Consider the following 17,374-nt stretch of genomic DNA (forward strand, 5'->3'; position numbering starts at 1 on the left):
GTAATGTACTGAGTGGTTTTATTATACTAACACTAATTGCTTGCATTAACCACAACTCCCCTTGATTCCAAGTTGTTCTACCTTTGGCAAATTTTCAAGCAATTTCCAAGCTGGGTAAAATGGCTCTCCGTTAAAATCCCTTACCGTAATTCTGAATTCGATTTTCCAGTCAAATCATACTTTGATTTTTTCTTCATCCGAATGCTGACCAGTGCTTGGTAGCGATATTACAACATTATGATTTATCTAATTTGAGTCCTTGCCATTTCATTGATATTGAGCACAAATGGCTTACGTGTCATTCTGAAGAACGTTTACAATCAATTACCAAAAGTGACAGGATGTGACATACTTCGAGAAAGGTTTCCTGAAAATTCCTTCTAAATCAATCCGGAAAGTATTTTGCTTTTGAATTAATTTCGAATCCTCCCTGTATTTTGTTAATGCAATACCGTGATCGCGATGAATTGTATTACCTGCGCTGCGAATACTTACGTGAAATGTACCTGCCGCAATATTATTGCTTGTGGAATGTGCCATGGGAATGGGGGGGGATGTGGATGTATTGGTTCCATCGAGAGGACGTATCAGCACCTTAGAGTTTACTTAATAAAGTCATGATACCATAATTGTTTTATTAAAACAGCAAGCATGTAGTTTGCTCCGGGAGAGGGAGAGCGGGGAGATAAATGGATCATGTTAAGTTGCTGCCTCCCCAGTAACAGATTGGAGGGGACCCGGAATTAGCTCCCGTTTTACCTGCACTTCTGGTCACCACTTGGACAAGTTGCGGTGATTCTTCTGCGAGCGCTGAAGAATGGCCGCTGTTGGCAGCGTCCCGCAGCAGGATTTTTCCGAATTCGATGTCTTCAATGGGAACTTTTTAGAAGGCGAGGGGGACACCTTCGTGAACTCCCTTGGAAGTAACTTGGGCGGACCGTCCGGCTTCCAGGGATGGACGCCGAATACAGGCTCCTCGGCAGCAGTTCGAGGCCCTTTGCATTTAATGGACAGCGAGAACATCCTCCTGCCGTCGGCTTTAGCCTCGGCCCAGCATTGGACGAGGGGGGCGACCCCCACAGAGAAAACGCTGGGATCTCACACTGATCAAGGAGGCAGGGGCAGCCAATCTGGAATAGCTTGCCGGAGACCATCTTCCATCGTGGACGGTCTGCTGACGGAACTCTATGACAACTACACGTTCGGCGCCAGGAGCTTTGACAGTGTGGATAGTTCAACGGAGGCCTCCAGCTCCGATGCTTTTCTAGGAAGGAGTAATTCTGGATCTGCGTTCCTGCAGGAGTTTCAGGAACAGTACACGACTAAACATCAGATGCAATACTTGGCACAAAAAGGTACGTCCTTAAACTTTTTTTTTCTGATATCAGTCGACACTGCCTGTACGATAAAGCTGTGATTATATTAACGCATCCATTTGAGTTTGGAGCTTATTAATTAGAATCTTGTATTTACGCCCCCTTCAAGCTCCTGAGGGGCAAAGCGGACAGTACTGTTAATCTAACGATGGTGCCAGTCTGTAAATTATTGTAATGGAATAAAAAAAACAGAAAATGCTGGAAATTCTCAACAAGTGAGATGGCATCTGTGGAAGAGATTCAGAATTGAATATTTACGGCTTTTTTTTTGCTTCGTTGTGATAGGATTTCATAACATAGAAAATCTACAGCACAATACAGGCCCTTCGTCCCACAAAGTTGTGCCGAACATGTCCTTACCTTAGAAATTATTAGGCTTACCCATAGCCCTCTATTTTTCTAAGCTCCATGTACCTAACCAAAAGTCTCTTAAAAGACCCTATCGTATCCGCCTCCACAACCGTTGCCGGCAGCCCATTCCACGCACTTACCACTCTCTGAGTAAAAAAACTTACCCCTGACATCTCCTCTGTACCTACTTCCCAGCACCTTAAACCTGTGTCCTCTTGTGGCAACCATTTCAGTCCTGGAAAAAAAGCTTCTGACTATCCACACAATCAATGCCTCTCATCATCCTACACACCTCTATCAGGTCACCTCTCATCTTGAAAAAAATCGTGAGAAATTGTAAATGTGTTAGAAAAGTGTAGGGGTCAATTGATGCAAGCACAAGGAAATCTGCAGATGCTGGAATTTCAGGCAACACACATAAAAGTTGCTGGTGAACGCAGCAGGCCAGGCAGCATCTATAGGAAGAGGTACAGTTGATGTTTCGGGCTGAGACCCTTCGTCAGAACGAACTGAAAGAAGAGCTAGTAAGAGATTTGAAAGTGAGAGGGGGAAGGGGAGATCCAAAATGATAGGAGAAGACAGGAGGGGGAGGGATGGAGCCAAGAGCTGGACAATTGATTGGCAATGGGGATATTAAAGGATCATGGGACTGGAGGCTTAGGGAGAAAGAAAGGGGGAGGGGGAAACCTAGAGGATGGGCAATAACGGATAGGGTACAAGGGGGAGGTGGGGCATTAACGGAAGTTAGAGAAGTCAATGTTCATGCCATCAGGTTCGAGGCTACCCAGACGGAATATAAGGTGTTGTTCCTCTTAATAATTTTTCCTTTGGCTCCTCCCACTTCCTCCAAACTAAAGGTGTAGCTATGGGCACTCGTATGGGTCCCAGCTATGCCTGCCTTTTTGTTGGTTTTGTGGAACAATCCATGTTCCAAACCTATACTGGTATCTGTCCCCCACTTTTCCTTTGCTACATCGACTATTACATTGGCACTGCTTCCTGCACCCATGCTGAGCTCGTTGACTTCATTAACTTTGCCCCCAACTTTCACCCTGCCCTCAAGTTTACCTGGTCCATTTCTGACACCTCCCTCCCCTTTCTAGAGCTTTCTGTCTCTATCTTCGGAGACTGGTTATCTACTGATGTCTACTATAAGCCTACGGACTCTCACAGCTACCTGGACTATTTCTCTTCTCACCCTGTCTCTTGCAAAAATGCCATCCCCTTCTTGCAATTCCTCTATCTCTGCCACATATGCTCTCAGGATGAGGCTTTTCATTCCAGGACGAAGGAGATGTCCTCCTTTTCTAAAGAAAAGGGCTTCCCTTCCTCCACCATCAACTCTGCTCTCAAATGCATCTCTCTCATTTCATGCACATCTGCTCTCACCCCATCCTCCCACCACCCCACTAGGAATAGGGTTCCCCTTGTCTTCACCTACCACCCCACCAGCCTTCAGGTCCAACATATTTTTCTCCGTAACTTCTGCCACCTCCAACGGGATCCCACCACTAAGCACATCTTCCCCCCCTCCCCAGCTTTCTGCTCCCTACGCGACTCCCTTGTCCATTCATCTCCCCCCATCCCTTCCCACCGATCTCCCTCCCGGCACTTATCCTTGTAAGCGTAACAAGTGCTACAAATGTCCTTACACTTCCTCCTTCACTACCATTCAGGGCCCCAGACAGTCCTTCCAGGTGAGGCAACACTTCACCTGTGAGTCAGCTGGGGTGATTTACTGCGTCCAGTGCTGCTGATGCGGCCTTCTATATATTGGCGAGACCCGACACAGACTGGGAGACCATTTCGCTGAACACCTACGCTCTGGTCTGCCATAGAAAGCAGGATCTCCCAAGTGGCTACACATTTTAATTCCACATCCCATTCCCATTCTGATATGTCTATCCACGGCCTCCTCCACTGTAAAGATGAAGCCACACTCAGGTTGGAGGAACAACAGCTTATAGTCCATTTGGGTAGCCTCCAGCCTGATGGCATGAACATTGACTTCTCAAACTTCCACTAATGCCCCATATCCCCCTCGTACCCCATTCGTTATTGCCCATCCTCTGGGCTTCCCCCCTCCCCCTTTCTTTCTCCTGGGCCTCCTGGCCCATGATCCTCTCATATCCCTTTTGCCAATCAACTGTCCAGCTCTTGGCTCCATCCCTCCCCCTCCTGTCTTCTCCTGTCATTTTGGATCTCCCCCTCCCCCTCCCACTTTCAAATCTCTTACTAGCTTTTCTTTCAGTTAGCCCTGACGAAGGGTCTCAGCCCGAAACGTCGACTGTACCTCTTCCTATAGATGCTGCCAGGCCTGCTGCGTTCACCAGCAACTTTTATGTGTGGGATCAATTAATGATCTGCTGAGCCTTGCCAACCTGTACCACTTACACAAGGGGAGAGAGGACATCAGTGCCTTGAAGCGTTTGCCTTTATTTCCTGATTAATATGTTAATAATGCACGGCATCCCTGGGGACACCTAAGCTCATTGTAACGGAAAATACTAAATACAAAGTTTGCATTAATTTTATTTTCATAACAAGTGATGAGACAAAGGCAAACACTGAGGATGCCTTGCCTGTTTTAGCAAGTTCCTCTACGGTAGAGTGCACATGCACGACCAATTGAGAATTCCTGTGTCAGGAACTGAACAAAAAGTGATCTTCATATAAAGTAATATTGCGGAGTGACATTGAACTCAATATACAGCGCCTTCAATCTTCGATAAATGACCACAAACTGAGGAGGAAACAGGCGTGAGAAAGTGAGTGGTCTGAGCAGTAATTTGTATTGTATTAAACCTCATTCTGATTCTGAGAGAATGTAGAAACTCCACACAGGCAACATCTGAGGTCAAGATCAAACCCCGTAATCACAGAGCTGTAAAGCAGCTGTGCTAAACTGGATTTTTAATTTGCTGCATGCTGCTACTTTACAAAATACTGAGCTATTGCATTTCAGACTATTTGGTGCTCTCCCAAGCCCCCAAGAATGTCATGATGTAGGATCCCATTCCAAAATGTCAACAGTTCACTTCTCCCCAAAGATGCTGCCTGACTTGCTGAGTTTGTCCAGAATTCTGTGTTTATTCCACTTCACTATTCATCAAGACCTGAAAAATGCTTTGGGTCTCCTGAAAGCAATTTGGAAGTTGCTATTTAAGTGCAACTGTTCTTCCTTCAACACTCCGTCATGTGGAAGGAGGCTACCACGATGAAGTGAGGGATATTTGATGACTTGAAGGTTTGCGAAAGATCTATTTATCAGATGTAACAGAAAGTATTGAAATGAAGCACTCACAAGAACATTAATGGAATCCAAAATTCCAATCGTACATAATTATTTTTAATTAGAATTCTATATTATTTATCATGGTGCCATGCTTAGCAGCACTTAAATTTGCTGTTCCATATTATAATGCCTATTTCTGTTAACAGATTTAGATGAACTGAAACGAATTGTAGAAGAGCTAAAGTACAGAATTGCTGTGCAGTCTGCCAAGCTGGTCCGTCAACTAAGGAGAAAGGACACCCTTTCACATAAACTGCAGAAAAACAGTGATATTGTGACGGCATGTTTGCAAGCAGTTTCACAGAAAAGGCGTAAGTATATTTGAAGTAAGGCTCGTTTTATTGCCTCTTTTTGTATGTTATAATATTTGCATTATAGAGCACCTTATCATTTGTGTTTTAAACTCTGCACATGATACAGTTGTTCTTGGGCCGCCATCATTTGCTAAGAAGGCAAATATATGCTTAGTTTGACATTGGCTTTTCAGTTTACTATTGCACGTAGAGTCGGGATGTTATCTCAACATTATATGCCTTTATATAATCCATCTGCAGACTGGATCCTGGTTGAATAAATTGGTCAAAATTGTTTTTAATGAATGCTTAAATTTAAAAACATAAAGGTCATATTTGTCTTTTGATAATTTAAAATTCTAGGGATATTTGTGTTGTGTATTTGTTTTAGGTTTAACCTTTATTAAATGGACCAGAAAATTAACTGGTAGTGCATTAGTACCAACAATAATGTGGTGGGGGTGGGGGAGAATCAAATGATTGATCATGGGCTCCACTCCAACTAGCATTTTCACTGCAGTAAATGGAAGCGTCACAAATGGGAAGAGTGCATGGCAGTTGTGCTTTTCAGCACTAACTTTGAACAATCTTAAGTGCTTGTGCTTTCTGAACTCAATTCACTCGTGCTTTTCAATGTATTACTTTCAAGATGTGTTCATTTTGAAGCCTTTCTTACGTTGCTTACATTAACATAAAAATTTTTGAAAGCATTACAATTTGTAGCAACAAATAGGGAACATAAAACTTTACTGTCAAACAAGTGTTAAGAAACCTGATGATCTCCTTCAGCAGCAGAATTGCTAAAAGGATTTAAACCTTCTCCTTTCCCTCTATAGAAATATCCAGGTATAAATTGCTATACCTGGATATTTCTATAGAGGGAAAGGAGAGGGTTAGATTAAATTAGATTAACCCTGTCATTTAATTGTGGTGTTGAGTCATTTCTTCTAGCTGTAGCACTCTATTCCTACTCTGATTGTACTTTGAACTTTAAAACATGAGGCAAGGGATTCGGGGGAAATGGTTAAGTACATCAGAATCTATGAAATATAAGCAGAAGTAGACCATTCCGTTCCAGATTGGACTATTACCTTCTCCAAAGTATATTTGTAATATCTTATTTCCAATACTTTTATAAGCCAGCATTCTATCTTGTTGAGCGGTGAATAATTTGAAAAATTTTAAGTCTCTAGCCTAAACTCCGAGGACTGAAAAATCTTCAAATTGTTATCTGTATCAAATATATAGTTATCAGTCTTCGATTTTCTGCAAAGCACTTCAGTTTTAATATTTTCTGTACTCAGTCACCGTATACTAAGTATACTAAATTCAGTATACTAACACCTGTTGTCCTAACACATTTGACTGTTCATGAACCAAAAGCAGGCTAGTTTTAAGAAACAGGAGCAAGCTGAAATAATACTGAATTACCAATCACTGATTGAGACTGGAAGATTAAATACTGATAAACCCTTATAAGGAAGAAAGTAATATAAGCTTTTGATAAGGTACTTAAGAATACTTATTTACTTACTGCCCATTATGCCGCTGGCATTTAGGGCAACAGTGAAGATCTTCCACATTTGTATAGAAGGTTTCTTCATTGCTGTTTCTGTAACAAATTTGTTTTCCCAGTCAGGGTTGTTAGCCTTGAGCTGAACCCCAGAACCTGGAGTTCACTCCAGGTGGAACACTCTTAAACTGGCTTCTACCCTTTGACCTGTTTGGCATGGGTGACCCTACCAAGAGCCAAAGCACAAGGTCCTGACTCCAGTCAATATAGCTCTCCGGGTCATTGAGGCATGCAAGCCTCCAAACCCTATGACAAGGTTGTGGACTTAAGAATTAATGGTTTAAAATAAATATCAGTTGTATCAAACCAAGTAGACTATTGATGTCTTATATTCATTCATTATAAACAATAAAGCATCAGAAGCTTCACGCTGTTTCAAGATAATACTTGGTAGAAATAGTGATTCAAAATAATGTTAAGTGTACATCTCATGCTTTAGGGTGGGAAATACATATAGGAAGTATTTCCTAAGTTAATATTTAATTGTCTGTTTTGTCAACACGCAGCGTGGCTGTGCTCTGTGATAAGGTAAATATAATGGATTTGTATTGCATTCACACTAAAAGCATGCTGGTCTGATTTTCCTTATGGCCAACTGTTAGTTGATTACTTTCGTCTTGGTATTGAATGGCTTTTAGTTTATGTGTATTTATTAATATGCTCGCTTATTAATTTTGCACGCTACCCTGCTGAATATTTACTTAGTGATGCAGCACAGAATAGGCCCTTCCTGCTCAGCAACCCCCTGACAGCCCAATTTAACCCTAACCTAATCACAGGACAGTTTACAATGACCAATTAACCTACCAACCGTACATCTTTGGACTGTGGGAGGAAACCAGAGCATCCGGAGAAAACCCATGAATTCCATGAGGAGGACGTTCAGAGACTTCTTACAGAAGCCAGTATTGATCTCAGAACTCCAGTCCTCTGAGCTGCAATAGCATTGCGCTAACCACATTGTTACCATGGTGCACCAATATAGTATTTATTTATTTATTTACTTATCGCGATAGAGTGCAGAATAGGTCTTTCAGGCCATATCATCCAGCAATCCCGCAATCTAATCCTAGCCTAATCACTGGACAATTTACAATGATCAATTAACCTCTGCCTTTGGATTGTGGGAGGAAATTGGAGCACCCAGGGGAACCCACGCAGTCATGGGGAGAACGTACAAGCTCCTTACAGGCAGTGGCGGGAATTGAACCTGGGTCATCTGTACCGTAAAACGATGTGCTAACCACTACACTACCGTGCGTGTAGAATAATTACTCTCAGGTACTTCTGAGTACTTGAGAAACAAATACTTAATAAGGAATTGCTTACACATTTCGGCATGAACAAATATCACCAAACAGCACTTTAAATTAAACCTGCTTCATGCATTTTCCTTAAGTTAGTTCCTTGAATGCTTTACATGTAGACTTGAGATCTTTGATTGCTTTAAACTCTCTTGCTTGTTTCTGGGTCCTATGATGTTCCACAGCCATTCCTTATTATGACACATACTGTATATTGTAAATGGGTCCTCCTGCTCAAAATATGCAAGGCATGTTGCATAGTCATGCTTGGACACGCGAGATTGTTTATTTAATGACTTGTTACATGAGGACAATTGCTTCTATGATACAACATTCGATTAAAAGTGCACTACAATTAGTAATAAAGCATTTTCACAGATTCCAGTGCCTATTTCTTTAAGGGGAAAAAATGTTCAGTTATTCATGGTCTTAAAAGCAGAAAGCCAGCTATGTAAGTACTCAAGTATAGTCACCAGACTGGAATAGGTGGAGCCAACCTTATCAGATTTTTTAGTATCACTGTTGGTTCCCAATGAACATAAAGTAAACTTTGTTCCATATTGACAAGGAGGTCATCTGAACTGCATTTTATTTTATAGAATATTTTCTTATAACTGATCGAATACTTTTTTATTCGGTTTGAGTAAATTGTACTTGTCTGAATAAACACATACAATTGGTTTGGCAGAGGTTAATTACTTTTACGTCCTGGTGTGAAGAAGGAATATCAAAGTGTAACAAACGGAGTACAAGGAGGACTTAGGAATGAAATTGCTAAAATGTGTTTACCTCAATGAAAACCATTTAGTATCTAATTAATAATGTGCAAGTATTAAGCCAAATTTTTGTATTTTCTATGCATCAAGTTTCAACTTAAACATTTTAAGCATATGTTTTGATAAAGTATTTAGTATAAATCAGGATATTGCAAACGTCTATTGATGTTTAACTTATTATAATCATTGGTTTGAACTAAATGTACTGTTCTGACTGTCTTCACACAGTTACGGGTGCTGTTGAGGGGTAGTATTATAGTTGACTTGATTTGAGCAGATTCTTGATTGAAAAAAATTCTTAACAGCACATCATGATTTAAAGAAAAGGACTGGAGTTGAGCAGATGATGAGGGGTCTTTGAAAACATAATAACCACAATGAAACTTTATAAAAAATACTGGCCCCATAACTTCGTATTTGCCAAACATCCAGATTTTTAGATGTGAAGAAATAAGAGGGATACAAAGATTTTTCAAATTATTCCGAACCAGATTTGTCAAATTATAGCAAATAATTATGTGATAAATTCTGTTGCTGAAGTAATAAATTATTATTAGGGTTTGTCTAAAAAGTGGCATATGGGTTCTAGGGTGTATTAGAAAACAAAATCCAAATTTGGCTTTATGTCAGAAGGTAGAAGGTACTGGCTGACTTTGTGAAATAGGTGATAACAAAATGAAAGCCCACCTTATATCCATCCAGATTTTTTGTACTGTAAGCAATTGGTCAGCCTGCAATTACACGCAAGGACTTCCTGATTGCAGTGATATAGTTTTATTCATATTATGAGATCCCTGTAGCAATTTATATACAAATGAGTCTGTTGCTGAATAATTTCATAAAGAAGTTCAAAGTAAATTTATTATCAAAGTACATATATGTCACCATGTACAACCCTGACATTCATTTTCTTGTTGGCAAACACAATAAACTCATAGAACAATAACAACAACAGAATCAATGAAAGACCACACCACTTGGGCATTCAACCAGTGTGCACAAGACAACAAACTATGGAATATCAAGAGAAAGAAATGATAATAAATAAATAAATAAGCTATAAGTATTGAGAACATGAGATAAGGAGTCCTTGAAAGTGAGTCCATAGGATGAGGGAACATTTCAATGATGGGGCAAGTGAAATTGTGTGAAGGTATCCCCTTCGGTTCTAGAGCCTGATGCTTGAGGGGTAATAACTGAACCATGAAATCTGCAATCTGCTGAAGACCAGATCAGAGGTATTCAAGCCTGGTCGCCAAGAAAGTCACAGGAGGTCCAGGCACTGATATCCAGAAAGCTATCCCTTCAGTTGTACTGGGACCTGAAAAAGAACATAGAGACCTGCCTCAAAAATGATTGTCCAGTAGTATTTATATCCACCATGTTTGGAGAGGTTGATTGTGAAACATATCAATTCCTGCCTGAGATCTGCTCCAATTTGCCTACCAGAGCAATAGGTCCACAGCAGATGCAATTTCTTTAGCTCTTTCCTCAACATCAGAACATCTGGACAGCAAAGATGCTTACATCAGATGCACTGATCTACAGCTCAGCATTCAATACCATCTTCCTTTCAAAATTAATCGATAAGCTCCAAGACCTTAGCCTCAATGCCTCCTTGTGCATGTGGATCCTTGATTTCCTCACTTGCAGACCCCAGTCAGTTCAGATTGCCAACAACATCTCCTCCATGATCTCCATCAGCACAGGTGCACCACAAGGCTTTGTGCTTAGATCCCTGATCTAGTCGCTTTACACTTATGACTGTGTGGCTAAGCACAGCTCCAATGGCATATTCAAATCTACTGACAATGCTACTGTCCTTGACTGAATCAAAGGTGGTGATGAATTGGCATATAGGAGGGAGATTGAAAATCTGACTGAGTGGTGTCACAACACCAAGCTCATGCTCAATGTCAGCAAGACCAAAGAGCTGATTATTGACTTCAGGAGGAGGAAACCAGAGGTCCATGAGCCAGTCCACATCAGAGGATCAATGGTAGAGAAGGTCAGCAAAATTAAATTCCTCAACGTTATTATTTCAGAGGACTTCTCCTGGGGACAGCACGTAAGTGTAGTTACAAAGAGAGCACGGCAACATCTCTACTTCCTTAGGAATTTGCAGAGATTTGGCTTAACATGTAAAACTTAATAAGCCTCGATAGATATGTGGTGGAGAGTATACTGACTGGCTTCACCACAGTCTGGTAAGGAAACATCAATGTCCTTGAATAGAAAATCCTACAATTGTAATGGATGCCCTCCGCTCCATTCAGCACATCTACATGAAACGCTGTCGCAGGAAAGCAGTATCCATCGTCAGGAGATCCCCATCGCCCAGGACGTGCTCTCTTCTCATTGCTGCCTATAGAAAGGAGGTATAGGAGCCTCAGTTTATTGTGTGATTATAGGTGTGAAATCACACAGAGGGCGCAATGGAACACAGACTGCAAAGTGGTGTCCCTCAAGGACATTGGTGAGCTAGATGAGTTTTGCCATCATCTGGTAGTTCTGTGATTAATAGTAATCATGTAAGTTCTGTGAGATTCTGGGTGAAATCAGCAAATGTCTTTAGGTCAGTGAAATGAAATACCTGGGATTACTCTTGGTTTAACCTTCCACATCCTTTCTATCTGCTCCTTCAAGCCCTGGTATTTCTCCAGCTTCTCATATTCTTTCTTTCTGATGTTACTATCATTTGGGATTGCCACATCTATTACTATTGCTTTCTTCTGTTCCTTGTCCGGTATTACTATGTCTGGTTGGTTGGCCAGTAACTGTTTATCAATCTGTGTTTGGAAGTCCCACAGAATCTTAGCTCTGTCATTCTTCTTTACCTTCCTGGGTGTTTCCCATTTGACCCATCTACAACCACTCTTTGCCTTCTGTGGGCAAGCCATTTCTGAATTCACAAAGCAATGTTCCCTTGGATCCCATGCCTCCTTACTTTCTCAATAAGCCTTGCATGGGTACCTTATCAATTGCCTTGCTGAAATCCATATACACTACATCTACTGCTCTTCCTTCATCAATGTGTTCAGTCACATCCTCAAAAAATTCAATCAGGCTCGTAAGGCACCACCTGCTCTTGACAAAGCCATGCTGACTATTCGTAATCATATTATACTTCTCCAAATGTTCATAAGTCTTGCCTGTCAGGATCTTCTCCATCAACTTACCAACCACTGAAGTAAGACTCACTGGTCTATAATTTCCTGGGCTATCTCTACTCCCTTTCTTGAATAAAGGAACAACATCCGCAACCCTCCAATCCTCCGGGACCTCTCCCGTCCCCATTGATGATGCAAAGATCATCGCCAGAGGCTCAGCAATCTCCTCTCTCGTCTCCCACAGTAGCCTGGGGTACATCTCATCTGGTCCCGGTGACTTATCTAATTTGAAGCTCTCCAAAAGCTCCAGCACATCCTCTTTCTTAATATCTACATGCCCAAGCTTTTCAGTCCACTGCAAGTCATTAATTACAATCACCAAGATCCTTTTCCATAGTGAATACTGAAGTAAAGTATTCATTAAGTACCTCTGCTATTTCCTCCAGTTCCATACACACTTTCCCACTGTCACACTTGATAGATCCTATTCTTTCACATCTTATCCTGTATTTATAATGACAACAGACAATATCCAGTATGCCAAATGAGAAAAATTATCAATTTACATTAACTGACTTAGAAACAATGTTTTCAGACATTTTCATTTCTGTTTTATAATTATAAAACAGAAGTTTCCAACAAAGAACAAATGCTTGATGAAGTTAATACATGCTTTCCAAGAATATGTCAAATGATTTAAGCATTTTATTGCTTTTCATGTCAATAACTGCAAACTACAATTCACTTTGACATGAAATCTGAACATTTCCATAATTTTTATTAATTTTCTAATGTATTGTAAATAATGTTCAGTATTTACTGTATTATGAGTTTCATCTGTTTTTGTCACGTGTTTCATTATGAAAAAAAGTCTGTGAAGTTGTAAAATGTTGATCATTTTTAAAGAAGTTAAAGAAGTGGCCAAGTGGTTAAGGCGCTCATCTAGTGATTTGAAGGTCGCTAGTTCGAGCCTTGACTGAGGCAGCGTGTGTGTCCTTGAGCAAGGCACTTAACCACACATTGCTCTGCAACGACACCGGTGCCAAGCTGTATGGGTCCTAATGCCCCTCTCTTGGACAACATCGGTGGTGTGGAGAGGGGAGACTTGCAGCATGGGCAACTACTGGTCTTCCATACACCCTTGCTCAGGCCTGCGCCCTGGAAACCTTCCAAGGTGCAAATCCATGGTCTCAAGAGACTAACGGATGCTTATAATTTTATTAGAATATTGGTTCACAAGTTAAAACCCTCTTAAGACCTTGTTCCTGTGTTGGTTTTCAAAACTGAGATGGCGTTCTCTTTATGAGTACTCCATTTAAAAATGCATACAACAAGTCATATTTTGAGTTTTGAAAACCAACACAGGAACAAGGTCTCAAGAGGGTTTATGCGTTTATAGTAAAATAAGAGGTTAGTCTGTTTACAGAATTGGGATTGGCCATTTCATTTTGATCATTAATATATATTGGACCGTAGCTGTTTTCAATATATATTAAGGATTTAGATGAGGGAATTAAAAGTAACATTAGCAAATTTGCACATGACACAAAGCTGGGGGGCAGTGTGAAATATGAGGAGGATGTTATGAGAATGCAGGGTGACTTGGACAGGCTGGGTGAGTCGGCAGATGCATGGCAGATGCAGTTTAATGTGGATAAATGTGAGGTTATCCACTTTGATGGTAAGAATGGGAAGGCAGATTATTATCTAAATAGAGTCAAATTAGGAAAAGGGGAAGCACAACGAGTTCTAGGTGTTCTTGTACATCAGTCACTGAAAGCAAGCATGCAAGTACAGCAGGCAATGAAGAAAGCTAATGGCATGCTGGCCTTCATAACAAGGAGAGTTGAGTATAAGAGCAAAGAGGTCCTTCTGCAGCTGTACAGGGCCCTGGTGAGACCACACTTGGAGTACTGTGTGCAGTTTTGGTCTCCAAGTTTGAGGAAAGACATTCTTGCTATTGAGGGAGTGCAGTGTAGGTTCACAAGGTTAATTCCCGCGATGGCGGGACTGTCATATGTCGAAAGATTAGAGCGACTGGGCTTGTGTACTCTGGAATTTAGAAGGCTGAGAGGGGATCTTATTGAAACATATAAGATTATTAAGGGATTGGACACGCTGGAGGCAGGAAGCATGTTCCCGCTGATGGGTGAGTCCAGAACCAGAGTCCACAGTTTAAGAATTAGGGGTAGGCCATTTAGAACAGAGTTAAGGAAAAACTTTTTCACCCAGAGAGTGGTGGATATATGGAATGCTCTGCCTCAGAGGCTGTGGAGGCCAAGTCTCTGGATGCTTTCAAAAAAAGAGATGGATAGAGCTCTTAAAGATAGTGGAATCAAAGGTTATGGGGATAAGGCAGGAACTGGATACTGATTGTGGATGATCAGCCATGATCACAGTGAATGGCAGTGCTGGCTCGTAGGGCCGAATGGCCTACTCCTGCACCTATTGTCTATTGTCTATTGAAGGTGTGGAAATAGGGTCGAACAGATGCCAGCCTACAAATTGTCAAGCAGGTTAATGTTTACATGCACAATGCAGTAAAATTAGAAAACCTCTTACTGAATGTGATTGTCTACCTATTGCTTTGTTCATAGCATTGCTTCTGGACTCTCTGTGCATGAGACATTCAAGCACTGAGGTGACCTGACTTGTACATTGATATCCAACGTAGGCAGCAACTCATGCAGAAGCAGGTCTTCACAATGAATGTGAGACCTCCTTCAGTGATACTAGGAGAACTTGCCTGAGCAGACCAAAATGTCTATATTAAGAAAGTTACTAGAGGAGCTACTGAAAGCAGGGATCTATCAGCACGATTAGCAGGTTTGCAGGAATGACACCAACATTGGTGATGTGATGGACAGTGTCTAGGGTTGCAACAGAATCTAGATCAACTGGGAAAGAGGGCAAAGAAATAGTAAATGGAACTTAATTCAGATTTGAGTGGTTTGAGAAGATAAACAAGCATAGGCGATACACAGTAAATAGCAGATTCCTGTGAAGGTTGTGGAATAGAGCACCAGGGGTACAATTACCTACTGTAGTTCCATAAAAGTTTTCACACAGTTATGTAGGGTGGTCAGAGCACTGAGTACAAGAGATAGGATGTTATGATGCCGTTGTGCAAGACTTTGGTGAAATTGCATTTGGAATATTGTGTGCAGTTCTGATCGCTATGCTATAGAACAGGGGTTCCCAACCGTTAACCGAGGGGTCTAGGGACCCCAGGTTGGGAACCCCTGCTGTAGAGGAATGTGATTAAGTGAACGAAAATCCAGGAAAGATTCTCATGAATTATGCCAAGACTGGACGGGGTTTATTTATGAGGATGGAGTGTTTAGGCTGAAACTCTTTGCCCTGGAGTCAAGAAGACCAAGGAGTGGCCTTATAGAGAATTATAAAATCGTGATGGGTGTTGATAAGGTGAATGGTCACAGTCTCTTTTTTCTTGATGAAAACTAAAGAGAATGGGTATAAAGTGAGAGGGTAAGATTTAAAAGGAGACCTGAGGGGCATGTTTATCAACGGAGGATCAGTGTATGGAATAAACTGCCAAAGGAAGTGGCTGAGGCAGGAACATTTACAACGTTCACAGTGTGGGCAGGTAAATGGATCATCATCATCATGTGCCATATCGTAGTACGTAGGCAAAATTGTTCTTGGCAAATTTTTCTACAGAAATGTTTTGCCATTGTCTCCTTCAGGGCAGTGTCTTTACAAGACAGGTGACCCCAGCCATTATCAATACTCTTCAGAGAGTGTCTGCCTGGCGGCAGAGGTTGCATAACCAGGACTTGTGGTATGCATCAGCTGCTCATACAACCATCCACCTCCTGCTCCATGGCTTCACATGACCCTGATCCGGGAGTGGGGCAAGGGGACTAAGCAGGTGCTACACCTTGCCCAAGGGTGACCTGAAGGCTAGTGGAGGAAAGGAGCACCTTATACCTCCTTTGGTGGCTACGTATCTTCACCCTGTCGTCCAAAGATAAATTGATAGGAAAGGTTTGGAAGGGAATGTGCCAAGGAAAAACACACTAAATGCTGGAGGAACACAGCAGGTCTGACAGCATCTATGGAAATGAATGAACAGTTGACTTTTCAGGCTGAGACCCTTCATCAGGTTGGGATTTCAAATAAGACAAGCTTGTTCAGCATTGAGTTGGGCTGAAGAACTTTTTTCAAGGCTGCATAATTCTGTGACTGTGTATCTGTTGTATCTGGGTGGAAGTAGGTTAAGAATGGGGGGAACAATCTCCTACCCTGCCGTTGTAAGGCTATCGAACAGTCCCCTTGAAAAATAAGATGGGCTTTTAACCTCACAGTCTATATCGCTGCAGACTTGCATCTGATTGTCTACCTCTGTAAATGCAATACTTTATTCTGCATTCTGATACTGCTCTTCTGACTCAATCTACTGTGAAGATGAAATGATCTGGCAAGTTTTTTGTTGCACCTTGGTCCATGTGACGATGATAAACCAATTTACACCTTGGCGCACATTTGATATTCAAGGCCTGTGCTATTACATACAATCCCTTACTTCTCAGGCTACGTCCACACTACGCCGGATAATTTTGAAAACAAAACTTTTTTTCTTCGTTTTGACCCTCCGTCCACATTGAAACGGCGTTTTCATCCCCCGAAAATGGAGCTTTTCTGAAACACTCTCCAGAGTGTGTAGATTTGAAAATGATTGTTGTGCGTTGTAGTGTGGACGGGGTAAACGGAGGTATTTAAAAATGCTGTCATGACAACACCAGAACAACAATGCTTTTTCTGCTTCTGCTGGGTACTGCGCAAGCACTGCCGGACGGCTGTTATAACGCACAGTCGGTGTGAATGGCGTGAGAGTTAAATTGTAAAGTGAGCTTTTTTGACTAGATCCTCTAAGTTGATTTGATTGAGTCTATCTTTAAAAATATTAATGTCAGAAATTGCGCGGGTCTGGCAGCAGAAGATTCCACTCTCTTGTTGATCTTGGGTAGAGGACGGCTTCATGCGTGTGTTGTTTACTTTATTGTCTATGTTAATAGCTTGTTTGGAGTTAAACATCTCCATGTTCTCCACTGCTTTGCTGACTTTGTAGTCGTTTGTAACTCGCAGAAACAGCTCGACTTCATTGTCTGTCTAAAGGAAGAAGTCCGGTCTGCTATTTCCAGTGGAGGTTTTCTTTGTATTCCTCGAAGACATTGTTGAAAACTTTCTTTCGCTGTTGTTGTTGGTACTCCAGTTTTTGACCAATAGAAATAGCGCAACACCGCCACGGAACCGTAAATATTATACCGTTTCC

At 41.5% G+C, this 17,374-nt stretch overlaps 1 protein-coding gene across 2 annotated transcripts in view; it reads left to right on the forward strand.

Annotated features, from left to right (window-relative positions):
- Window positions 1-345: 345 nt before the first annotated feature.
- The window catches only part of LOC140202545 (TBC1 domain family member 30-like), an 86,819-nt gene continuing 69,790 nt past the window's right edge, over window positions 346-17,374 (forward strand). The window contains exons 1-2 of one of the 2 annotated variants that reach the window (XM_072267515.1): window positions 346-1,355; window positions 5,169-5,333. In XM_072267515.1, coding sequence (XP_072123616.1) covers window positions 818-1,355; window positions 5,169-5,333 — 703 coding nt within the window. In that variant the 5' untranslated portion in view covers window positions 346-817. The remainder of the gene's footprint in view (window positions 1,356-5,168; window positions 5,334-17,374) is intronic. The other variant, XM_072267516.1, reaches the window with a different exon arrangement.

Source organism: Mobula birostris, chromosome 9 (assembly GCF_030028105.1).
Source record: "Mobula birostris isolate sMobBir1 chromosome 9, sMobBir1.hap1, whole genome shotgun sequence".
Lineage (NCBI taxonomy): Eukaryota > Metazoa > Chordata > Chondrichthyes > Myliobatiformes > Myliobatidae > Mobula > Mobula birostris.